This window comes from Mytilus edulis, chromosome 12 (genome assembly GCF_963676685.1).
Source record: "Mytilus edulis chromosome 12, xbMytEdul2.2, whole genome shotgun sequence".
Lineage (NCBI taxonomy): Eukaryota > Metazoa > Mollusca > Bivalvia > Mytilida > Mytilidae > Mytilus > Mytilus edulis.
Genome location: NC_092355.1, coordinates 51,955,451 through 51,971,883, shown reverse-complemented (window position 1 = coordinate 51,971,883; position 16,433 = coordinate 51,955,451). Strand labels below are relative to the sequence as shown.

General features: G+C 33.1%; 1 protein-coding gene across 1 annotated transcript; it reads right to left on the bottom strand.

Moving 5' to 3' along the window:
- Positions 1 to 3,659: 3,659 nt before the first annotated feature.
- On the bottom strand, positions 3,660 to 16,210 carry LOC139498762 (uncharacterized). Its single transcript, XM_071287298.1, has 9 exons — positions 16,060 to 16,210; positions 15,357 to 15,492; positions 11,467 to 11,589; positions 11,117 to 11,233; positions 9,541 to 9,717; positions 8,432 to 8,560; positions 7,132 to 7,251; positions 4,823 to 4,901; positions 3,660 to 4,118 (listed from the first exon to the last, which is right to left on the bottom strand). Exons 1-9 carry the CDS (start codon positions 16,123 to 16,125, stop codon positions 3,749 to 3,751), a joined length of 1,317 nt encoding a protein of 438 aa, XP_071143399.1. The 5' UTR covers positions 16,126 to 16,210; the 3' UTR covers positions 3,660 to 3,748.
- Between the last annotated feature and the right edge of the window lie 223 nt (positions 16,211 to 16,433).

Sequence of the window (16,433 nt, the reverse complement as noted above, 5' to 3'; positions counted from 1 at the left end):
ACACGCTCATGTTTATTAATAACTTCTTTGTAAAGTGTTTATACCGGAAAATGCTCTTTACATTGATTAATATCTATACTAAACAGGGTTTATTTTGGTCACTTTTGAAAAAGCTTTTACATTTTTTCACTTCAAATGTATAATAAGGGTTACTAGGTCATTTTCTAGTTGTGTGTCAAAAGTGAAACGTTTCTCGTTCTTTTTTAATATAGAACAGGGGCGAAAGATACCAGAGGGACATTCAAACTCGTAGATCGAAAATAAACTGGGGGTGATCTCAGATGCTCAGGAAGGATAAGCAGATTCCACAAATGGCAGCGTCGTGTTGCTAATCTTATTATTTATATAAGCCCGGTAAATTGTCAAATTCTTTAAGTCACATTCGTGAAAAGGGAACGAGATATAGACTATTCAGTTGGTTTTTCGGTTTGAATTGTTTTACGCAAGTCATTTGAGTCCTTTTTTGTTATCTTGCTGACCTTCGGATAGAGAGTTGTTTCATTGGCGCTCATACCACATCATTAAAGGTATTACATATCTTTATATGATATAATAGTATGAGTGTATGTATCTCTGTTTATTATATTTGTTGAAACGCGATTTCATACAAAATTGAATATTTTCAAATTCAGCGTATTTCGTTTAATGGTGATAGTGTTTCTCAGTGTTTGTTTTTTTGAAGCCTTGTGTGTTTGTCTTTTCGCTACTTTTCATTATAGTCCCATGCTTTTGTAGGTCTTCTTCGGCTTGTGACTTTAATTGCCTCTTTTGGTGTCTTCCATCAAGATTTTTTTCAACTAATTTAAAGTACTGTTCGAATGTACTTATCCATCCGTATACTTTAGAAATGTTTCCGATAACGGAAGTCTAGTGGTATAACGTAAATTGCATAACCTCAGGGTTAAATTATAGGAACAGGGAATCATATTCACTAACAGTCAAGTATTGTTGTATGCGTTCATCTATACTACTAAAGGAAAAGACCGATTTCATTGAGCTGCATTTTCACAGAAACCGTCCATAGTCGGAAACATTTGTGATATGACGTATAATTGTAGTGTTTTGTACTTCCTAAATTTGTCTTTGAAACAATATTTTTTCCACAGATAACGCCAATTTGGGAGAAAATATCCAAATTCGGAGACCGTTATCGATCCTTGTCTTATACCCTTTCGCACAAGTTCAGTCGACGTACATCCCGCAAAATGCAAGTGAAAGTAAGTAGAAAGGAACTGTCAAAAAATGAAATGGTTGTTGACAATGTGATTCCCCTATTTTGTGTAAACACAGGCACCCGACGTTCGGATCCCTCTCCCCTTTTATGTATGAACACAGGTACCTGAAGTCTGGACCCTTCCCCTTTTATGTCTAAACCAAATTCTTATTGTGTCAACCTTATTACTGTGTTCCTACTATTTGTTACAACTATTGCAAAATTCTACCACGGGTATTTTCTAGCATTTACAATATGTCCATAAGAGGTCGATCATTTCTTTCAACTTCATACAAGTTTCACCGAAAAGGTTGAAGCTAAGTGCTTTGCAGTATATCAAAAGGGTATTAGATACGAGATATGAAAAAAATAGAATATAGTTTCGTTTAGTTCTATCATTACTAAAAGTAAAATAAAGAAACAATGTTTCGTTCTAAGCAGTCAATTTTATCAAAAAAGGCAAAACAAATATCGCTGATGAATTATTACTTGCAAGTAAATAATTCGACCACATAAAATCCGTACTCATGTAACCTTGCGTTTAAGGTTTTAGCTAGAGATTGGTTACGCGTGCATAATTCGTGTTCAGACATTAAAAGAAAAGAATGTCAACATTGAAGTACAAAAAAAAGGTGAATCATTTTGTTGACTGAATCATTCTTATACAGGTAAAAAAAAATATTAACTTATATTTAATCTATAATTATATGAAAACAAACAGACCTATAAAAATCCAATTGCACGAAGTCGCAATCTATTTTATTATGTTTCTGTTTTAACTTTATACCTGGTTATGGTATCATCGACAGTAATCGGAGGTCATCTTGATAGTTAATTAGATGGCGTCTAGACCAAAATATACACGAAATTTTGAGATATATTATGGAGTACTTGCTTTGTTAACTGTTAATTTCAGACTTATTGTAATTTGAACATAGGTTTTGTTATGCTATAAATAAAATATGAGAATTTGAGTAAAATCGGTGAACACGAATATGACAGCTAGTGCCTTTTAAAATGAATTAAAGACACAGCTCTTGTCTTTGTTGTTTAGGAGAAAACCACAGGGCGCGATTAAGTAACGGAGATATAGACCGAAAGTATTTGAAAACATATTTGTATTAAGTTTGAATTTGATTCTTGTGATTTTGTCCGTCCTGCAACTACGAATCCTTTTTCATGTTGAAGGAAAATCAGGCCTATAGTTTTGTCGTTTTATTTTTCATTTTGTGGCCGTTTAAAGTTAACTATGCTTATTGTTGAAGTACGTACGCTGAGCTTAAGTTGTTAAGTCCAATGTGGTTTGGTCTCTGGTGGTCTGATTGACATTCATACCACATCTTCTTAATTTTGTATTTACTGCAGTGTTTGTTGTTCTTACTGTGTGGATGCTTTTTAATTGGGTTATTGTCACTTAGCCATATTCCCAATTTCCATTCTCAATTTTATTATCTTTTATGCTGCAGTTGAGTGTCCCAAATATTAACAACATAACAGAAGTAGTTTGCTTTTATTTGTATACTATACATATAATCGCTTTAAAGCTCCGCCTGCTACCGAACTATTTGTGTGTTTTGCTGTTGACGGGTGTTGTATATATACTGTCGCGCGAAATCGGAATGACGTATTGCTCCGTCTGTACATGTTCATGTCTCCGATTCGCAACACGACAAACATGAACAGCAGAATAATTTAAATTCATTTTTTTACCGCGTCAATCTTCAAAGCCAAAACTTGAATGAGTACATCGCTGAATCAACCATACAACAATGTCAATATTCAATGAATTGTATACAAAACACCACATAGACAACTAATGATGACCTTATACATATGGCTTATCGAAAAAACAAAGAATGCAAAATATGTACATTTGTTATGTTACAAAAAAACACATGCATGTTCATATGCATGCAAATAATATATTTATAAAAAAAATACAGATACAATAAACAACTACTTGTCACTGTAGTAAACAACTGACGGAACTATTTCCCGAGTCAACATAATTATGTTCATTTACTTGATGAAATAAGGACTTTGTTTGTATGTAAGATACCACAGTACTTGACATTACGCACTTTTATTATTATTAAATGTCTAAATATTTCTGTGCTACAGACATTTAAAGATAAGATAAGATAACTTTATTAGCACTAACACATTGACAATAAATGGTTATGGCAACAAATTAAAGACTAACTACAATAACATATATATACAATGAAGGAGTGACAGTGGATAATTGTGAGAGAAATATATAAAAAATAAATGAGAAGCATATACATTATTACAAAAATCAAGTACCTTTTAATAATGAGTTTCTCACCAACAAGCATTCATTCAAATAGTTGACAACAATTTTTAATATTGTTTGGGAATTACTATTTAGAATTGATATAAGTAAGTTATATGATAAGGAAGAAAATTTGTTGTTCAATAGAAAAAATGTGATTCATGGGATAGTTATTAAACCTTTAAAAGCAAGAAACGGATTCCAAAGTTCATGTTGATGCATGACAGTTCTTGCAAAAGTTAGAGCTTCACTCTATGGCTTTCCTCTTCACTACGAATTTGGACTTCTTGGTAATCCGGATTTGTCGGTACTACATGTTTTGTACTGTCGTAATCAGGTTCAGCATTGTCTCCAATAGCGTGATCATATATAGCATGTGGGTTCTCCGTTTTTGTTTTTCTATTTTTATTTTCATTTAAATGATCATATACGTCTGATGTCCCTGTTGTGTATTCATTGTCGCCATTATCAATATAATCTTTTTTATTGGTAGCCTCCATTTCAATTTCACTGTAGGCATAGCCATTTTTGTTTTCCAAGTGTTCATTTTTTTCTTTATCATTTTGTCCATGTGCATCTTGTTTGAAAACTGGTTTTCTCTTTGCTGATCTACAAAAGCAAAACAAAAAAGAAACAAAATCACGAAATTTTCTGAGCTTGCAATCAAAATGGAATTAGGTAACACATGAATTGACGATTTTTTCTAATTGTACAGATTTGTTCCGCATGATTATTATTGGAATTTGATTTGAGCGACACGACGAGTGCAACTTGTGCAGCAGGAAAGGTAACTAATAATTGACTTTCAGTTACTTTTGTATGATTTGCAACGATTGTTTGTCTTTTTGTCATCTTGGTTTTTTATTTGACTTAGGCTTTTCGTTTGCTCCTTTTGGTGGATAGATGTATGCTTGTTCAAACGTCCTGTGTTATGTTAAATGCATATTCAGGAGTAGAACATGTTGGTGTGACTTTAATACAAACTCTGCTTTGTACTAGACCGACACGCTGAACCTGATTTTAATGTGCTATTTCACAACAGTGCACAGGAAGACATGACACACTTCCAAAACACTATATCTTCTCTCCGTGTTTGAAGTCCATTTTTGTAGGACAAACAAAATCTGCTTCTCATTTAACAGAATATTGTTTACCATTCTTAATAAAAATAAGAAGATGTGGTATGATTGCGAAGGAGACTAATTTCTCACCAGAGACCAAATGTATATGTTTAAACAAATGGTTGAAAAAAGTGAGAAAAACATTCTCCAGTCATAATGATTATTTTAACTGTACAATCATAATTAACTTACCTTCGGCGACGACAGACTATTACTGCAACAATGACCACTCCAATGGCAATGATTGATGATACAGTTCCAACTATAACGCCTGAAAACCGGACATACATGTACATTAACTTATTAATAATCGCAGTTAATGAACAATATCTGTTTTTCTATTTCAATAGAACGTTGTAGAATCTGAAATTGTTACTTATGTAAAACAAACCCAAAGTGAATAATAACAATTTAACTATGAAAGTGAACACAGCAATACGGTCTCTGGAGATATCATAGTTATTATATGTATTATGGTAGCTATATAGAAATATTATAGCTTGTATTGTATTTTGTTATATTTGTATTGTAATTGCTGCATTGCATTGCATTGTATTGTATTGTGTCGTATTGTATTGTATTGTATTGTATTGTATTGTATTGTATTGTATTGTATTGTATTGTATTGTATTGTATTGTATTGTATTTATTGTATTGTATCGTATTGTATTGTAGTGTTGCTTTGCATTGTGTAACGTTTCGATTTCTAACATCACTGAAGAGACATTAATTGTCGAAATCCGGATATAGAATACAAATTTATGCACCTTGTTTTCGATATACCATCTTTTTTCGCAAGTTTATTCTTTTCTGTTTGGTAATAAATTAATAATAAGATCCATTTTTTTCACATCTGGTGATCTGTGTATTTGGCAATCGCCAACGGCAGTCAGCAGGGTTTAAGAACATCAGCTGTTCGACCTGCTAGTCAAATGCGTTTTGTTGAAATATACTTTTGTGGACTTTTGAAAATGTTGTTTGTGCTGTATTTAGACCCTCTACCAAGAAATTTCATTTCCATGCACACGTATATAAATTGTGGACACGCAATTATAGGCTTGAACGTTGTTTTCAATTTAGACTTGTTTATATTCTTCGTTTGGGCTTGTATTATATCATCTTCGCTAGCCAAGGGTTACGACCCACTCCCGCTCTCTTCACCCTTGGCAGATTGAGCTAACATTTGTGATATCAATGTTGCGCCATCTATCGGAAGATTAAAGTCACGCCCATTCCGAATACATAATTCTTGACCAATGGTAGCACTTGAACTCTTCAATTTGGAGGTAAGAACACTGTAGCGTCTAGATTCTACACACATGGTAAAGCCGGAAACGAAAATATACGTCAACATTCATGCATTTGTGCATGAAACATACACGCAGCAACATACACAGGAACTTCTGTTAGTTGATTAAAAACATTCAATTGTCACTAAATAAAGTCGTATTTTAAGTGATGTAAAGACTTGTTGCACAATAAACAGTGGCAATTGTTTACAAATACTTTTTACATCTTCACGTAATAATTTTATAGGCGCTTTTTGATTGGATGCAACGAGTTTCTACTGAAACCAATAAGAATCCGTACCTTGTGTCTCCGAAATTTTATCTCAATCCGCCAAGGGTGAAGAGAGCGGGAGTGGATCGTAACCCTTGGCTAGCGAAGATGGTATTATATGTTCCTTCGGGTTTATATTTAGACAATATACGTATAGTGTCTTGAAATATGAAATTTATTTGTATGAGGCTTAGAAACGGGAAAATGCGAGGTTCTACCGAGCATTTTCCCGTTTCGCGCCGAATACAAATAAATTTCATATTTCAAGACACTATACGTATATCGTTTTTATACTGAAATCGATAAAAAAAATAAAAAAATAATAAAAATATGAAACAAATATTATTAAAAAAAAGTGTTTGGAATTTCCCCCTTGGGGTACCATTTTGGGGTATTTCCCTATGAGCGTAGTCTAGGCGGTAAGCATTGACAATTTAAGGAATTAGAAAGGGAAAATGAATTTAATTAATAACATTTGATAAACATGGTATATAAATTACCAATTTGAAGACATAACAGGTTTAAATTCATAAAAGTTTGACCATTGTTACTACACGTTGTCATGGTTGTGACGTGACGTTGTAAGTAGGCGGAGCTTATAGGTGAGTTGAGGTCATTGACGTATAAAGCTAACGTTTATACGTATAGCTTTATCTGTATAGTAAAATAGCTGATTGCAGTATAAGATCAGTTTATCATATTTCGACTCTTTAAAGTTCAAAAGTCTATCCTAAATTGAGGTTAACTATATGGTCTTCCAAATACCGTTTTAATCCCTAACATCACTGATGATAAACAATCTGATTAAGCATTATATGTTTGTATTGTGGATTGTGTATTATATTGTATTGTATTTTATTGCATTGAATTCTATTATAACCAACATATCCAATGATAGAACTTGATGTTAACTTATATGATACGTATATTATAGGTTTAACCTGTCATCATGTTGCTTGTATTATGTAGACTCCGAGTATTCACGTCGAATTCAAATGACATGGTAACATTGTTTTCCTGTTCCTCCATGATGGTTGTCTTGCTTTTCTGTGGTTCAGACCCTATGTGTGATATATTTTATACACGTAGATATCAAAAATCCATTACTTTTCAAACAAATTATGCAATAACTTAGTATATATTATGTATAAAGATATGAAGATGTTGAAACCCTTTTTTGAAATCCCTTGTTTGAAATATTTAGTTTTTATTCTTTTAAAACTTTACCAAAATTAGTTTGATGTACGAATGCTATCTTTTTATTCTTATCTTTTAAAAAAAGTATTTCAAATTGTAACTGTCCAATTGAGATTAATTGAAGATCGTTGGTGTTTAATGTGACTTTTAGCTACCTATATAAGGAAATAAGCAAATTGCAAATCATTGAAAACCTTATACTGTGAGAGGACTAATTTTAACTCACATGTATGTGAAAAATTACAGGTAGGGTTGGATGCCTATTTTATAGAATAGAAAAATAGAAAAGATTTTTTTTTATTCACCAAATAAGGGCCCCTAGGAGGGCATATAGCCATACAAACAATATATATATATATATATGCAATACACAGACAATAGATATGTAATATGAGTAATGAAAAAATACTACAGGAAACACGCAACAAAATAATAGCAATATACTCTAATAATTCAATAATACTAGTGTTGACATTGACTTATGCGCTCCAGGTTTATTAGTGTATTTTACCTATAAAAAGATAAACAATTTTCTAAATATTTACCTTAACAAGGACTGTTGGCAGTCAAAACTTTAACACTATAAAAAATCCATGTATAGATATATGGTTTTAACTTTATTTAATAAATATATATGTATTCCTTTTCGGTTCTTTTCGGTCCATTTTCGGTTCTTTTTGGTCCTTTTCGGTTCTTTTCGGTTCTTTTCTGTAAATCGTCGCTCTTTTCTGTAAATCGTTGGACCGCCTATATAACATGGCGTCAGTTTTTATCAGTGGAGGAAGCCGGAGTAAAAGGAGAAAACTACTGACTTTCGGCATAAAACTGACAGTACTAGTCAATTAAGATCGGAGTCGAACGCATCTGCCATGTGCAAGCTGTTCCAACTCACTACTTAGTGTTAACAGGCTAGGAATTGTTGTAGATGAACTACATAGACCACTCAGTAATAATATCATATATGATAAGAACTATATCAAAGTGCTATCACCAACATGTAATTCTTTAAAAAGGCAAAAAAAAAGACCAAACATTCCAACATACCATTTTTACAATAAAATGACACGAGGTCGTTGCAGTTGTTAGATGAAGATTTAACCAGCATAAGATCTTCAGAAGTCTCTCCGTTTTTAATTTTACATTGAAGCGGCTTCCATTTGTCATCCTCATCATCTGATAAACAAAAATGCAACGGATATATTGTTTTAAAACTTTTTTTAATATTGGACAATATCAAAAGGAAAAAAAAACACAACAAGTTTCCATGCAAAAAAGTAAGCAGAGAACATATATTTTAGCATCCTGAAACTGATGCAATTATCACTCTCGAAAGGAAAGAAGTTCCAGTCCCCCTTCTTTTTATGGACAACTGTCAAAGATCGTATTATAGTGCAAAGATCGTATTATAGTGAACTAAATAAATATATAAATAATTGTTGCACTAGAATGACCTGGCCTTGTGGTCATAAAACTTTTGAGCACGATTATCGCACTTAGACTCAGAAATCAACCAATCAAAACACTCGATTCGATGTTTCGAGCACAAATTTGTACTCCGTGTACCGAGTTATACTTTATGATCGAAAGCCCAGGGCTTATTTATTGTCGTTTGCTTTTAGATCAATGGCAATTAATCCATGCGTATACATTGTATGTATCCATGACATAATTATGTTCTGCAGAATGATCTTAATGGGATTAAGTTAAACAAAATTCTTGCAGACAATCAAAGGTATAGATTAAAATAGATAAAATCCTGCATGAAAGAATTAAGTAATTCATTTGCAGTATGAGTAAACTGATTTGTTTCTTTATTCTTTACCCATCAACTCAAAAAAGGAGAAAGCCAAGACTGTTAGGTTCCTTTAATAAGCAGTCATTGACTGGGGACTCCTAATTAAATTCAACTGTCAACCTATAGATGGACATTGTAACCTAAGGGAAGAAACATTCGTTTCATGAGGTTATTGACGGGGTTTCAACAAAAGCTGTGGTATAATTCACGAAACACCCCAAAACTATCTAAAAAATATGAAATATCTATAACTTATGCTATATAGGTACATGTATATGTATTAATCAATGAATTTGTTTTTAATCATTCTCTTTGTGAGAAGAAGTTAATTTAGCATTCTTATTTAACAATTATTTACCAGGAGCTATTGAAGTTTCTAACATTTCACGAGAACGCATTATACCAGTCCAATTTTCCTTCAGCTGATCAAAGTTAATGCAGGATGTCGATGGATCCCATTGAATGAAATTGCCAATACCCGGACAGAGTTGAGTTGCATCTTCATCTTCCTCTTCTAAATCTATGTTTTTCGCCTCTGAAATATAAATGTAAATGTAAAATACGCAACCAGTCTGAATAAGAAAAGTAACATTAGAGGGAACCTTGCATGGCACTATAATGTATCGTTGATGAGAGCGTAATCCGAGCTGCTCGTCTTTTTTTAATGTTTTTATAAATGTTATTTTCTTTTTTAATTTATTTCAAAAGGTAGAACACATGAAGATCATTTTTATGTTTCATACCTTGTATACAATGTATCAAATTATGCCTGATGTAATGGCATTTCCGCATGTATAGTGTCATAACCTCATTTTCATGGTTCAGCAACTGTTTAAAACTATACACAGTTTTCATTTAGGTGAATTTCTCACTTATTATGAATAATAAGATAAATATATCTGTTTTATATTGGATTTTTGCAGTCTTTACATGTCTGTTCATCTGACCTCAACCTCATCTTATTATAAGGTAAAAAGCATGCATTTTATGCATTAAAAGATATGATTCTGGCGATTATTCCTTGTTCTGAATAGTTGTAGCCTAATAAACTCTTTTTAACATAATATTTTAATTAATTATTAACATGGAATCTGATGTTCAGTAGTTGTCGTTTGTTGATGTAGTTCACAAGTGTTTCTCATTTTTACATAGCTAGATTAGACAAGGCTCCGTGTTAAAGACCGTACTTTAACCTATAATGGTTTACTTTTATAAATTGTGACTTCGATGGAAAGTTGCCTCATTGGCACTCATACCACATCTTCTTATATCTATTGAGAAAATTGATTTTATCAATTGTCGTATTTGATTTTGTGCTCGCAGTGACTGCTGTGGATCATTAAAAAATCTGGGATGACCGCTATTCCGGCAATGCAATGCCATGCACATTTTAGTATCGGTTGAATATCATTTATCTGAATCAGGATTCTCCACTAAAATACAACTAAAACAGATATATACACATACGACATCATACGTATACATGCAAATCTATGATTGAAAAACTAATCACGCTGTGTTATCTGTACCCATTAATGAGATTTTTTTTTATTCAGCTGCAAAGCAAAAACAACGTGTTGCTAATATAAACCTCCTTATCAAAATTTAAAAAAGTCTTGCAAAACATGTACAAATGAGAGCGCTTACAAGATCGGACGGACGGACGCAAAAAACATTTCCAGGTGTCTAACTTTTTAAAAATAAATGATTGGAACTTATATCCGATATCGAATTAGACATTGCAGATATAAAGTTTTTAGATTAGATGAAACATTGTTAAAAACACTTAAAACGGTGTAGGCGTGATAGCGTTTTTTTCAATTTTTCCCTTCACCTAGGAAAAAAAAAAAATAAAAGCCGTGTGCGGCAGATTGAGACTTAAAATTGGATACAAAGTAAGGATAAGCAGTGTTTTTTGAATGATTAAAACAAACCTTCTTGGCAGAAATCATCATAGTCATCACAACAATCTAGATTGTCTTTACAGGGTGTGTTACATTGGCACTCGAGGTCACGGTCATAGGGTTGTGTACACCTTCCCGCACAAGATTCTACAAGATAAAAAATTTGATAGCATAACAGTTGAATAAACATAAAAGTTTGATAAAAAAAACTAATATTGCCTTGAAAACTAAATATTTTACGCGATGCGGCCATCTTTAGAATGAAAATGTACATTGTGCATTTTTATGTCAGAAGAGTTAAACAGTTAATTATAAATTGAAGCAATTTCAAGAAATGTAAGCAGGGACGTACATTATGCAGAGCTTAGATTAAGACAAACCTATTAAACAGAATGCATTATAATCGCCACAGCAGTTATTGTACGTAGGATTTGTACAGGCTGTGTTGCATTGACATGGGAGACTACTATCATACTTTTGTCCACATCTACCGACACACGATTCTACAATAGAAGTAAATAATTAGATAGCATATTAGAAACTACAACAAAAAATAAAATGGTGAGCTACAGCCAAAACGGTAATGGAATAAGTTGATATTGGAATTCTAGAAGAATCAAACAATTTAAAAAATAAATTTAAAACGCTCGCGAGGTAAAAGAACCTGCTCTCTATATATAAATGACATATCGTCATAGTGTATACATATTCAGGTCATTGTGTCAATTTCCAGACAAGGTATTATAGTAAATACAAAACACTAAAAGTTTAAAAGTGGTAGTAGGCTGATTGTTCTAGACCGTATTGATTTTTACTCGACCATTCTGAGTTGGTCTGAACAATACACCACAAAGTCTTAATAAACCTCAAACTACTCCTAATCAGCATCAACATCTTCAAATAATGGTCAGGAGCCATAGACGACTGTAAATATTGACCAGGCTGAGGGAGCCACTTTATACACAGGTTTAATATGTACAAATAAAAAGCTGGTATTTACAGTTAAAACTATCTACATCAAATGGTGGTTTATGTAGTTGTCCTCAGGGCCACAGCAGCATAGAGGTTGGCATTGAAGTCGTCCAGAGTCGTCGAGTTGGTCACCGTTGTTGGCAGCTGGTTCCAATTCTGGATAGTGCGTGGACAGAATGAGTGTCTGTACACGTCTGATTTCATGTATATCTGCCTCAATCTGTTTGCCCCTCTGTTTCTGCTGTCACTTTTGTTGATGATACTGTCGGTTTCTTGTATGGAAATCATGCCATTAATGGCCTTGTACATTATCAATAGACGATGGTCCTTACGTCGGTCTTGTAATGATTTCCATTTGAGAAGCTGAATCATGTTGGTGACACATTCAGGGTTTTATCTCAGTAGTTATTACAGACATAACGGGCTCCTCTTCTTTGCTATTTGTCGAGGAGGTTTATTTCTTCAAGTTTGTATGGGTCCCATACAGCAGACGCGTACGCCAATGATTATCGGACCATGAATCTGTATGTGGTTTGTCGGACTGATGTGTTACAGTCTCTGAAGTTGTAGCGCAAGAATCCTAGAGTTTTTGATGCTTTGGCTGCTGTTATCTCTGCGTGCTTTTTCCAAGTTAGATCTTCTCTGAGAGTAACACCATATATTTGCTGCTGTCAACAACTTCGAGTGGGTGTCCATGTGGGTGGTACTGTGTCTCCAAGATGTTTTTCGGTTGGAGCTTATTCTGATGACTGTGCATTTACAAAAATGTAGCAGGGTAAAAGCTCATCTGCTATACATAGATATAGAAAGATGTGGTATAAGTGCCAATGAGACAACTCTCAAACAAAATAACAATTTATAAACGTAAACCATTATTGGTCAATGTACGGCCTTCAACACAGAGCCTTGGCTCACAGCGAACAACAAGCTATAAGGGCCCCAACATTACTAGTGTAAAACCATTTAAACAGAAAAACCAACGGTCTAATCTATATAAAAAACGAGAAACGAGCAACACGTATAATTACGTAACGATAACTACTAAACATAAGATTCCTGACTTAGGTCAGATGAAAACATTTGCAGTGGGATTAAACGTTTTAATGGTACCAAACCTTCTCCCTTTTTCTGAAACAATAGTATAACATAATAACATAGAAAACACACGATAAATATCAATTGGAAGGCTTAACTCATCAAAAATATAAATTAACCCTATGTTCCCATTGCTCTAGGGCACTCAGGTCTTGTTGGAGGTTATACGCATCTGCTTGATTACTGATGTGCATATATAACAAGCTGTCATCGGAAAAAAGGCGAACTGCGGCAGATGTAACTGTATCAGGTAGGTCGTTAATGTATACCAGGAACAAGAGTGGACCTAGGACAGTGCCTTAATATATAATTTCTCTTATTTTTTTTTCTTTAAATTGTTTACAAGATGGATTTCCCTTGGCTAGAAATTTGACCAAGATATACTTTATAAATAAGAAAGGGATTTATACATATAAATCGACTGAAAGAATAAGAAGTTTATTGTTGAGTATTAAGTTATACGCTCAAGATTTATAAATTAGAGATTTATTGATCAAGTAAGGTTCATAGTTTAATCGAGTATTAATGTTATTCAAACCTTTCCTGAATTATCTCCATTTTCTTTCATCCTTCCTATTATTTTTCGTTTAACTATCGATTACTTTTTTTTGTTTCATCTATAGATAACATTTCAACCAAATAACCCGCAATTACATGAACATGTACCTTTAAAAGACAAATTGTTTGGTACATGTTTTTTTATATATAAAAAAGAAGATGTGGTATGATTGTCAATGAGAAAACTGTCCACTTGTTACCAAATGATACAGAAATTAACAGCTACAATGTATATGTCCCAGTACGGCCTTCAACGATGAGTAAAGTCCATACCGCATATTCAGCTGTAATACACCCCGAAGTATAAAATATAAAACAATTCAAACAGAAAAACTAACGACCTAACAAATGTAAAAAAACAAAATGAACGAAAAATAAATAACTATGTAACACTGTAACAGCAACAAAATGACAACTACTGAATTACAGGCTCCTGACTTGGAATTAGCACATACATATATAGTATGGCTGGGGTCACTTTTCAAAATGTTATTGATATTTGTTTTCAGTTAGTTTTAATATGAACTATTGATATATTAGCACTTAATAATCCTAAACCTCACGTATAGGTGTGAGTGCCCTTTTACAAGACAATGTCCAAACCTACCCATTTCCAATATACATTGATTTCCAAATGGCATTTGGAAATCTCGCCCATCGTCCAATCGAACCACCTGGCAGAATATACTTACTAGTTTTGGAGTGTTTTATCTATTGTTATACTGGATATGGAGGACCCATTTGCATTGTACAACAAACAGCTTACTTACCAATTATAAGTTAATTGTACTTTAGAGATGGATCGTTGAGTAGCATCCAGTGGCAAATATTACATGCATAATTATCATAACCAGAATATTAATTATAGTAAATTAATATTGACTCTGCTTTTAACTTCTAAAAAACACACGTGTAGCGTAGATACAGAAATTATCAATTTTAAAGTCTTTAATTTGTTAACTCTTATCAGGGATCGAACCTAAACCTCCCGCACTTGTGGTGAGCTTGTTCCATCAAAACAAATGGAATAGATAAAGACGAATATTATACATGTTGTAGGCACACTGTAAGTTAGAATTGTATACTATGTCTTATTCTGTTAAAAAAAAAATCATCGTGTACAAAACATAAAGGCTCACCGAAAAGGAAATTTTGTCACATTCCATAAAATCATAACTACGATTACACATTTTAAAGATTCCAACTCCATCAGGCAAAGTTGACCTCAGATGAATTGACTATATTTTAAGATCATGTTTAATCATGAACCTCTCCAACTGTTTGGTTCTTAAATATCCTAGGCTTTTAAATAAATCTATTCGTCTGTGAACGTTCCTGATGGAGATAAATCAAGAAATCCGCTCCACACGCATGCAATTTACAATATTTTGTTTTCATTCTCTAAAAGGTATTGTGGTGATGTTATAATGTTTAATACGCAGGTCTGACAATAATGAAAGATAATCGGCGAATCCAGAAAAGGGTCTAGAAAGCATAACCCTCCTTGTTGATACATACAATTTGTTCAAATCGTTTAAACAAAGTTTGTTGTTGCACTAGACGGTATTTTTACCATTTTGGACGATTCTCTCGGATACTGGATTCTTTTTATTCAATTCATAAAATAGTAATATTAAACAGTTACCTATTACACTGAACTTGTAAATGAAAGCGTAATCTTCACTGCACGTGGGACAAGAGCTCAAGCATTTCTTATGAGATTCATCATCATCATCATTAGGTGGTAGTTCATCTGCATTTAAACAGGAGCAATTTCCACCCTAAAAATATGCACTTGCATTATTGAAAATACTGCTTTGATCTGTATATGGAAGCTGTAATTTCATAACAACGAAATAAACATATCATGCCTATAAAAATTGATTTCAGATGAATATAAAAAAAATCTGTCCGTCGATATAGATATACATATAAAAATATATGATTTAAACAAGAAAATATAGTATGAGAAAAACGAGCAAAGAGAAACACTATGAAAACACTTATACATGTAACAAACGACAATCTCTGGACAACGTGCTCCTGACTTAGGACAGGTGCATATCAATACAACAGGTTTAAACGTTTTAACAGATGCGAATCTTCACCCTAACCTGAAACAGTAGTGTAACATTACAACATAGAAAGACACAGTATACAATATCAATTGTATTGGGGTTATTGACAGACTAGCACCGTATGCAAGCTTGTTACAAACCTTACAATAATCTCGGTTATTTTTCCAACATTTATTAGGAGATTTGGAACTATCATGCTAATCATGGTCTTTTCTTATTAAGTTGTTGTTCGCTTGGATAGATCTCTAAAAAGCATATAAGCAGACTTACCAAACACACACGTCCATGAAGTAATAGTACGATAAACACTAAGCTATGTTGTATCAATCTAGCCATGTTCTCTTCAATTGGTTGCTATCGTCTTTCTATCTATGTCCCTCCATGTATATACAAAGTCTATAGTTCCAAATCAGGCTTATTTTCCTTAGGCCACGGTTTTTTAATTTGATGGTTTACAGATTTTCACCATGAAAAAGTCGGGTCGGTCGGTCGGGAAAAAAAAAGAAAAAAAATCATCTTTGAAGACAGAAAAATATGCAAAATCAATATATATTACACCTTTCTAACAATATGTTTGTTATGCTATTTTATCATCATTTCTTAAATTTTAGTTCCATGAAATATTATTGCTCAAATGTTATAAA

Bases quoted from the DNA above. Each gene is read 5' to 3' on its own strand.
- LOC139498762 (XM_071287298.1), bottom strand. From the start codon at position 16,125: ATGGCTAGATTGATACAACATAGCTTAGTGTTTATCGTACTATTACTT. The intron at 11,590-15,356 runs GTAACTGTTTAA...CTTCTATTGTAG, and splicing joins TTACAAGTTCAGTGTAATAG to AATCGTGTGTCGGTAGATGT. The intron at 4,119-4,822 runs GTAAGTTAATTA...TTGCTTTTGTAG, and splicing joins ATAGTCTGTCGTCGCCGAAG to ATCAGCAAAGAGAAAACCAG.